Raw genomic sequence first — 10,192 nt, forward strand, 5'->3', positions numbered from 1 at the left:
ATCCTCATAAAGTATGAGGCTATTCCTTCTTCTTTCGATATCCTCAGCTTGTAGAGTTCCAGTCTTAATGAGATGACTTCTCCTGTAATGCTTACAGAAAGCAACTCTACAAGTTTGTCATATATTTCTTTGAAGTTTCAAGTTTTGATACATAGGGAATGAGGGGATCCTTGATGGATTCTATGAGAATCCTTTGAGCCCTTACTTCCCCTTTCATATACCTTGCAAGTGCTTGAGCATCTTCTTTTGGAGGTTTGGTGATTGAGCCCTTAATATGTTCCATGAGGTTTAGATCTGTCCTTTTCTTCCATGCAAGAAAATTTGAAGCCCCAACCAACTTGTTGCTTTCCTTGCAAAAATACATTTTGACAGATTCAGATGTAGACATAAATATACTTACTTGTGAAGATGCTCCTTCAACTTGCCACCTCCTTGAATTTGATATAGATAATAGAAAACTTCTTCTTGATGAAGATGGTTTTCTTCAAGAGTGATCCTCGACTCCAAAGAGAGGGAGATCACTTTGAATCCTTTGATGATGATGACAACGTCCTTGATCTTGCTCCTTGATGAGTTGACTTTAAGTTACTTTGATTTGTAGAACTCTTCAATTTGAGTAGAGGTAGAGTCTTTGTGGTCTCTTTCCTTGATCTTGAGAGAGGATCCCAAGAATGCTTCTAGTGTAGACTTCTTCTTTGATTGATCTAGGGTTTTGACACTTTTCTTCTAGATGATGATGTAGCCCTTGCCTTCTTGGAGATGAGAGGATCTTCTTGATTCTTTGATGCCCTTGATGCCTTTCTAGAACTTCAGTCTTTGAGTGCTTGAGAGTCCCTTATTGAGCTGCCCTTCCTTGACTTGTCACCTTAGCTCTGATACCATGTTGAGAAATTTAGGGCATAGGGATGAGGTGATTTCTCTTAAATGATAACTACTTGTGATGCAACTTTTCTTAGTCTTTTATTAGCTTCTTTCTTTCTCTTGATTATGTTAATGTTTTCTATCATCAAACAACTACCAAATCATAAATAAGCATGAGACAAGAGACACAAAATGTAGGCAATCAAGCAGGGCCAAAACCTCTCCAACTTGAGAGGAAAACCCAAACGAATTGTTCTTTTTATAGAAACTTCAAGTGACGAATTCCAAGACCAAGACCCTTTTTCCAATGTTCCACCAAGGTTCCGGGACGAGGGGGCGAGGGAGAGAGGATATGCGGGAGCAGCCTATGCAAAAGCTCCCCACCAATTTTTAGGAAACGTGGGGGGCGTCAGGGTCTTAAAATCTTATAAATATAAAATATAATTTATTAATTGAGTCCACTATGACAATTGGGTTTGAATTGAAAAGCTGCAAAGCATGATCATTGATATGAATATCATTATCTAATATCATATAAATTTAAAATTCTAATTTATAATCATACATCATACATTATGATTAAAGTTTAAACTTTAAACCATATTGATGTTCCACTTCCTACTATGAACATTGAATACTGAACAATGAATATTCAATATTGACATAAAATTATAAAAGTCAAGTCTGATACATCATACATCAAGAGTCCAAATTTTATAGAATTATAAAAGATTAAAGTCAAGTCTGATACATCAAGAGTCAAAATTTTATAGAGTCAGAATAACATAAGAACATCAACATATCAAAAGATAAACGAGCATAATGCAAAATATGCCTCAAGGTAATGCCCCAAGGTAATGCTCAAGCCTCAAGGTAATGCCCCGCTAGTCTCTACATCCAGCTGCTGCATGAATAAATTAGGATCAACCATATCACCATCTGAATCTGAATCACTAGCATTTTCAAACATGCTAAGTGGCACACCAAACAACCCCATCTGTCTCTCATCAAGTCTCTCCTCCATTTATACCTGTGCATCATCCTCTGGATCAACATCCCTGTTGCTGGCATAGTTTTTAAAACCGGAACCGGTGACCGGACCGGTACACCTAATGAACCGGTTTATCGACCAGAACCGGTCTAACCGGGACTGGTTTGGTCTAAACGAACCGGTTTTAGAAAAATACATTAAATTAATTTTTAATGAAACAAAACTATTTTTAAGATTTAAAATCATGATTCCAAGACAATAGAGACAAAAGATGCAAAGTTTGCTCATTTATATACCATGTAAAGGTGAATATATCAAAATGGGATCGAGTGCAATACATATCATCGACAAAATAGCAAAATACATAAGCAATGAGGCTCTAAATGGCCTATAAAGTCCAAAAACAATGCTGCAAGCTATGAGGCCATTGGCCTACTACAAGTCTACAGTGTACACATGATCAATCATCAAGTTCATCACCACTACTAGCCACAAGATCATCATCAGGAGCTACATGGACATCATCTAGTTCAGAGTCTGAGGATGCCTCAGCCTGATCTGCAACCTTAGTATCAATGCCACCAATAACAATAGAAGTTGACCTAATGGAAGCACGAGTTTGCTGACTTGCATGACTAGTGCCTTCCATTGGTTCTTTGCCTTTCCTTGATGCCGCCACTGATCTTGGTTCTGATGCCACCACATAATCTGCTTCATCCCCTGCGAAAGCCATGTCAATATCAAAATCAGCCTCAAACATAGGTTCTTCAGTCTCCTCCACCCATTCTGATGTTGGATCAATATCGTCCAACACAATGGGATCTAGATCAGGAGCTTTGCTCATCATTTGGTGCTCCGATTGCATTTATTGTTTACCCCCAAACCATGAAATTCTGAAAACCATTAAGTCTGCTGAATTTTGAGTGAAATCTAAAATTCTAGTTTCTCCATATGAAATCCAATTTGGTCGAAACCACTCTCAAACATCCTGAGTCATTTCATGGTAATGTTAAAAATTTAAGTAAAAGGATGAAAATGAAACTTAAAGGAAATGTCACTTTTACTTTAAGAATTTAACATTACCAATTTACCATTAATTGGCAACATTGTTAGGGTTGAAATGTGTTAGGAAATGAGAGGGTAGGCATGTTTTTCTTGGAGGGACTATTTTTGGAGGAAAACAACCCCAAATTTCCCTCAAAACAGCTTCAAAACACACAAAAATGCATTTTGTGGGGGTTATACTTGCCCTGGCAATAAACCGGCTGGTTTAGGACAAAACTGGCCGATTAGCACCGGTTTAGGGCAAAAATTGGCGAAATGGGCTAATGAACCGGGTTTTTTGGCCAGTTTTGACCGGTGGGCTTGCTAACCGGTCGGTTAGACCGGTAACTGGTTAGCAAGACCGGTTTTTAAAACTATGGTTGCTGGTCCCATCAAAAACTCAACTGTCTTCCTATGCTCAAGACATAGGGCACTGTGCACAGCAACTAACTTCTCCGCTCTTTTAGAGGTAAGCTTGTTCCTCTTGATAGAGTGGATGAAGCTATATGTGGACCAATTCCTCTCTGCTGTAGAGGAACTAGTAATCTGAGACAACAAACGCATGGCTAGATCTTTGAGCTCTGGAGCATCATCCCCATGCATCCTCCACCGACCAATTGGGTCATCTTGGGCTAGATCTATGCGATCTGCCCGAGCACCACGTGTGTTGAAGGGGCCACTAAGAGATGCAAACTGAACAAACTGTCTTCGAAATCTTGACCCCTCCTCCTCATTGTACATCTTTGCAATTGCATCTAGGAAGCCTTTCTTTACCTCTGGATCATCAATAGGAGGCACCCTCTCAGGTCTCTCAACATACCATTTTGGGTTTAATGCATATGCTGCCATGTGCAAAGGTGTGTTCATGCGATCCCACCTACGCTGAATGATGGGTCAAATCTGGGAAGTATAGAACTCTAATGAGGGCTCCCTCTGCTGAATGGCTACCTTCACACGACCCAACATGTTATCAAAGGTCTCATAGATTTCTCCAAGACTAGAGCATCTGAATCAGTGTAACGAATGACCTCCACAATAGGGCCCAAGAATGACACCAAATAAGAACAATCTGCCCACCAACCATTGTCCAACACCTGAAGCCCTACCTTCTTCCCAGTGTCTGTCTTTGATTCTGACCACCTTCCCCACTTTGAACTCACAACCAAGGATTGTAGAGGTGTTTGTACTTTGTACCTCTATCATCCTCTCCAATAAGGGAAAATAGTTAGCATATCTAGTATCAGTGGGCTTGAGGAATTCCTTCCTCGTGTGAGCCCTGTACATAGCAAAGGAGGTGTGGTGGTTGCAGATAAACATCTGCACATCTCTTGCCACTGACACAAGTCTGATATCCACTGAATCTTGCCAATGTCCTTAAGTGCATTATTGAGTGTATGCACACAAGGAGTCCAAAAAATGTGTTGATGCCTGTTTTGAATCAATAACCCAGCTGATCTACAAACTGCTGTTGCATCTGTCACAACCTGCACCACACTATCAGGCCCAACATCCTCTATAGCTTCTCGAAGAAGCTCAAATTGGAAAGATGCATCCTTGCGCTTTCCAGAACAGTGAACAGCTTTAAGAAAGAATGGACCTTTTGAAGATGTCACTATGATGTTGATTAGTGGGCATTTTCGGATGTCAGTCCATCCATCCATAACAATAGAGCAACCAAACCTCAACCATGTTTGTCTCATTCTCTCTTTCTGCACATTAATTTTGGACACTTGTCTATCTAAAATTGTTGTTCGTAGTTTATGTTCTCCGGGTGGTACATATGAAGGCCCTATTTTTGCAATTGCTTGGACCATTTCCTTGTAATAAGGAGAACGAACAACATGGAAGGGAATTCCATTGGCAAAAAGAAATTTGCCAATTGCATCATCTGTGTCATCTCGATCTAGAATGTTGTACATCCCAGACATTGTACCACCCATTGCACAAGAACGAGATGCACCAGTAGAAACCTTTGTCTTTTTTGATGAAGCACTGGATGGAGGAATATTTGTGGATGGATCAACATGTCTACTAGAAAACAATCATTTTCCAGTGGCTGCCCTTTCTAGCCTCCAAAGTTGCTCTCTTTGAACTAAATCCAGGTTCTTTGATGGACACATATTGACTCCTTTACCTGTAATAGCCAAAATGTGTTGCTTCACCCTGGTATAGCTGCCAACAAAGTGATGCCCACAAATATTGCAGACCCAATCACGTGAGCCACCACCAACTTTTGGATTCTTTTTCGGCAGTCTAGTTGCATAGATTAGAAGTGGTTTTAGAGGATTAAATGTCCCCTTTGCAAATTTTTCCAGCTCTCTTGGTGGGCCTCCAGAATCTACACCATGCCTATTCTGGTATCTTGCCCCCTTGTGACCGCTTTCAACTTCTTCTTCTGCATCTTGTGGCTCACTACCACTGTAGCTACTGTCACTGTTCCTAGAAGAAGTTTGACTCTGACTCATAGTTGTAAGTTGTAAGTTGAATGACAAATCAAAATGTAAGTTGCAGCCTGTAGGTTGCAACCTGTAATGAAAAATAAAAAAAATTAGAAACATTACAGCTACAACACACACATTGAAGTTTTGATTCTTGAACACTGATTTTTTTTTTTTTTGTTTGTGGTTATATTGTTACAAGAAAAAAATAGAAATTAAATTATTAATACAGTAAAAAATTATAAACAATTTAAAAAAATTAAAATTTACAAAAACAGATTCAATTTTTTTTTTAAACACAGTGAAGACTCAAAAGTTAAAACATAAAATAAAAAAGAAATGAAAAAAAGGAAAAAAAGGAAAAAAAGTTAAAACGCAGCCTAAAAAATTAAAAACAAATTAAAATTTACAAAAACAAATTGAAAAATTAAAAAACAGTGAAACTGAGGTTTCAACTTTCTAATTTTTTTTTTTTAGAAATCAAATTATAAACACATTAATGTTTATACATTTAAAAAAAAATTAAAAAAATGAAAAAATATAAAAAATGCAATTACACATTTCAGAATTACAAAAAAAAAAAAAAAAATGAAAAAAAATAATAAATTACTAACAGTTCTGGACCCTGGTACTTACCTGAAGCAGTCTGCTGCTCGCTGCTCACTGGAACAATGACATTGACATTGACTCACTAGACTTTATGACTTGATGATGAGACCTAATAGCTCACAATGGGGCTTCATCTATAAAATTCCTTGAGCATGAAACCCATGACATAATTTTATTTTTCTTCTTTACATCAATTACAAAAAATCATGATTACACATGTCATTATGAAGACCGAACCTAGTTATATATTTCAACAATTCTCCTTAGGGTCTGAGGCCTCTTGACCTGTTCTTCTCTGTTTGCGACCTGGTATAGATATCCCACAGCCTACACAAAGGGACTATCGAACACTTTAAGGCCCTTTTGGCGTATCCGAAGCAAATACAAGGGCTTCGACCCCCTGGTCCAGACAGAACTGAGGCCCAACCTCCTTAAAATAGTGAACAAAACCTTCCTTTGGCTGCATTTTACCTCGACATCTAGCAGTCAGATACACGTCCTCCTAGGGTACAATCCCAGACCATAAACTTCCTCTTCTTCTAGCTTCAGCTACCCCTGAAGACCTGCGACCCTCCTTAGATTGGTTTGCATTACAAGAGATGAGTTGCTGTGTGTTCTCTCTGTTCTTATTCATGGAAACCCTTGCCCTTGGCCCTCCTTCAACTTTGCTCACACTCGGCCTCCTTCAAAGCTTCAACAATATGGATGGATCTCATTCTTTGGCCTAGATCAGGGCCTAAACCAAACTTGTCCTGATCGTCAGTTGATTTTTGACTCGGTCTTCTTCAAATGGGAGCTGCATCTTCTCTTAGGGATATCTCGGCCTCTGTGAGTAGAACTCGACTCTCCTAGGGCACTCTTAGCACAATAGAAGTCACATCTCTCTTGCACACAATGAAACTCTCCTTTGGCTCTCTTCTATTTATCCGTTTCCCTTGGGTCATTTAGGAAACTACTAGAACTTAGGGTTTTAGCCTCTCAACCCTTGGAATAAATAATTATTTTCTTTTGGTCCTCAACCCACTACTTTGGGTCCAAAACCCCACTTTTGGGTAAATTGCCCAACTAACCAGTTTTGGTGGGTTTTTAATCTCAGAAACGCCTTCTGTGCATCCTAAAATTCTAACAAGGACAAGCTTTTGGAAGGGGAATATTTTGAAAATGAGAGTCTGATACAGCACCCATTTAAAAGTCCGAGCAAGCCACAGCCCTTATTAGTTGGTCTACACTTGTAAATCCTTTTGGTTAGACCAGTGAATGGTAGAATAACTACCTATTTAAGATACCTCCTAGGTAACGAATGAAAGTGAAACATAATTACAAGAGTTTCTAGAGGTTTGAAAGACTAATATTGACCTTCAGGTCTGTAGCATCACAAAGGATACAAATTATTTGAATTTCATAGGTAAAAATTCTTGAAGGAATCCAATCAAACTTCCCAAAATGATAGCACAGACCTTTTCTTAAGCTGTCCTTTGTGTGTCACCAAGCAGTGAATGGTGTTTAAACATCTTTCACTTTGATCTTTGATTATGTGTTCTAAATTTTAATCATGCATAATGGATATTTCAAGTCAAATTAGAATGGAGCATCAACTCAATTTACATATTCAATTTCAATCTTTGCTTTTGTACTACTTGTGATGATAGTTATCCACTGTTTTATATAATATAGTGTGTGACTAATTAGTTTGTATTGAATACAGAATCGGAAGGTGTTAGTAGTATGTAACTTGAAGCCAGCATCAATGAGAGGGATAAAATCACAGGCTATGGTGTTAGCTGCTTCAAATGATGAACATACCATTGTAAGTTACCAAGCTTTACCTTATTTGAGGTTCTCCGTTTGACTGTTGAATTGAAGCTGATATAGATGTATGTGACTCGAGGTGTTGACAATCTTTATACTGACATCTGAGATCTGTTCATGAGTAGGTCATGGATTTTGATTTTTGTCTCATGGACAGGATCCCATCTAGATCGGGATTTTTTTTTTCCAGTTTGTCTACTTTCTGCTTAAGGACCTTGGATATGCTATAATATAGTTTGTGGTAGTCTGATCGTTTATTCCTCATTCCTGCCCTACTGACACAATTATATTCCTATTTTCAGGTGGAATTGGTGTCTCCACCAGAGGATGCCCCGGTTGGGGAAAGGTTGAAATTTCCAGGCTTTGATGGTGAACCAGATGAAGTATTGAATCCAAAGAAAAAGGTTTGGGAAACTGTGCAACCAGATCTGCATACCACAACTGACCTTATAGCCTGTTACAAAGGCGTGCCTTTTACCACATCTGCGGGGGTGTGCAGAGTTTCCTCTGTTACCTGTGGGTCCATAAAGTAGTTGCTTTTGTGAGAAATTTCTGTACAGAATTTGAGAAGCCACTTGCTTTGACAGAAGCAATCCTGTTATTTGGAGGGTTTGCTTGAATTGGTTGTCAGCATTTTCTTTTAATTCCCAGCACATCTATGATCCTCTTTTGTATTTTCTTGATCTAGATCTGTTCTTCTTTCTTCCAACATAGAATTTTCAATTCATTCTAAAGTTATCACGTAGTCATGGTCAAATAGTTGTATAATACTATAACATTGCGCATAATTTCTTCTTTCAAGAAATAAGCTTTTGAAATGTTCTCTAGTCACAGATGTTATAGTTTTTGTGGAAGATTTCCTCGTAATTTCTTCTGTCCATCTTGTAACATGTATGCAGGGTATATTATCTTTTGCCATACCAATCCATTCAATTAAATGTCAATGTTTTATTCCATTGTCATCATATCTGTCTCTAAATAGTGCTGAAATATATCAAGGATCTCTTTGTTTATTAATCAAAACTAAATGCAGAAGATAGCATTGTAAGGAAAATGCAATAAAGTACTGTGCTTTCTTTTTATTTTATTAGCTTTCTCATGAAGGTCATGCGTTGTGACCAGTGTTATCAGAACCGGGCTGAAATCGGTGGACCCAGCAGTCCAACTGGTTTGGGGGTCAAACTGGTCTGCTGCAAGGTTTGGAACCGGAAATGGCCAGTTCGGTACCAAACTGGCCTTTTTCACTGAACCGGCCGGTTCCGTACAATTTGACCAAATATGTTTCAAACAAAATTAAAAAAAAAACTTTTTGAGTGGGGCAGCCTAAAATTCAAGCCTATGGCCCTAGTAAAAGTGACCTTCCTAGTAAAAGTGACCACCTGTTTTATCTTTCATTTTCGTCCTTATACTTAAATTTTTAATATTACCATGAAATGACTGAGGGTGTTTGAGAGTGGTTCTGACCTCATTGGATTTCATATGGAGAAAATAGAATTTTAGATCTCACTCAAAATCCAGCAGACTTAATAACACTAAACAATTTTTCAGTATTTCGGGATTGGGGGGATTGCAATATTTCCGTTGGATTTTGTCATGTACGAGAGTATGGAACTGGTATTTAATCAAGAGCACCAAGCTCTTTATGTACCTTGATGTTAGTGGCCTTGGTTGTCGAACTCCTCTATCATAACCTTACTAAAAATGTATCCGTCATTCAAAAAAAATCTTGACTTGACATGCTACGTTTTTTCTATCTTATTTTAATGCTTAGAGGGTGATATTGATGATGAAGATCCCAATATAGGCAATGGTTTTGACTATAGGTAGGTATTTTCTGTAGCATGATTTTTTTTGGATGCTAGAGGGCATCTAGAGTCTGTTTGTTGATGTATTTTCGGTTCAGAGATGGATTGCGCTTGGTTATTGCACCCGTACATGCTAGAGGGCATCTAGAGTCTGTTTGTTGATGTATTTTCAGTTCAGAGATGGATTGCGCTTGGTTATTGCACCCGTACATGCTATATGAATGGGAATATTTTCTTATTTGTGCATAAATGGTTTGGATTGATATGGATGTACGTGGATATATATGTTTTTCTTTAAAATTCGAATATTTATTTGTTTTTGGTTGACCTGTTTTTTGGTCCGATCTTTTTACTGGTTCCAACCAGTTCCCAGTTCAGAGGGTTTTCCTGTTCGATCAGCAGTTCAGTTCTGATAACATTGGTTGTGACTGAATCAAAATTTGAATGGTTGAACGAAACCACATGTTTGGGTTGAATTAAGTTTTCATACAAAGACTTTGATAGCATGTAGACATACATGATCATTGATGAGGCAGCCGTAGGGGCTTCACTCCCTTTGCTTCCTTACAGGTAACATCAACCTATACAGTTCACTCCAACCTACACAACAGTAAAATTTCATGATGGCACCTCTA

General features: G+C 38.3%; 1 protein-coding gene across 1 annotated transcript in view; it reads left to right on the top strand.

Moving 5' to 3' along the window:
• LOC149238477 (putative methionine--tRNA ligase) overlaps positions 1-8,585 on the top strand; it is a 172,911-nt gene extending 164,326 nt beyond the window's left edge. Inside the window, 2 exon segments of the mRNA XM_089373044.1 lie at positions 7,649-7,750; positions 8,055-8,585. Coding sequence (XP_089229170.1) covers positions 7,649-7,750; positions 8,055-8,285 — 333 coding nt within the window. The 3' untranslated portion in view covers positions 8,286-8,585.
• The last annotated feature ends 1,607 nt before the right edge of the window (positions 8,586-10,192 follow it).

This window comes from Pinus tabuliformis, chromosome 8, assembly GCF_031772625.1.
Source record: "Pinus tabuliformis cultivar Carrire ecotype Pingquan chromosome 8, CPIR1, whole genome shotgun sequence".
In the NCBI taxonomy this organism is placed as follows: domain Eukaryota; kingdom Viridiplantae; phylum Streptophyta; class Pinopsida; order Pinales; family Pinaceae; genus Pinus; species Pinus tabuliformis.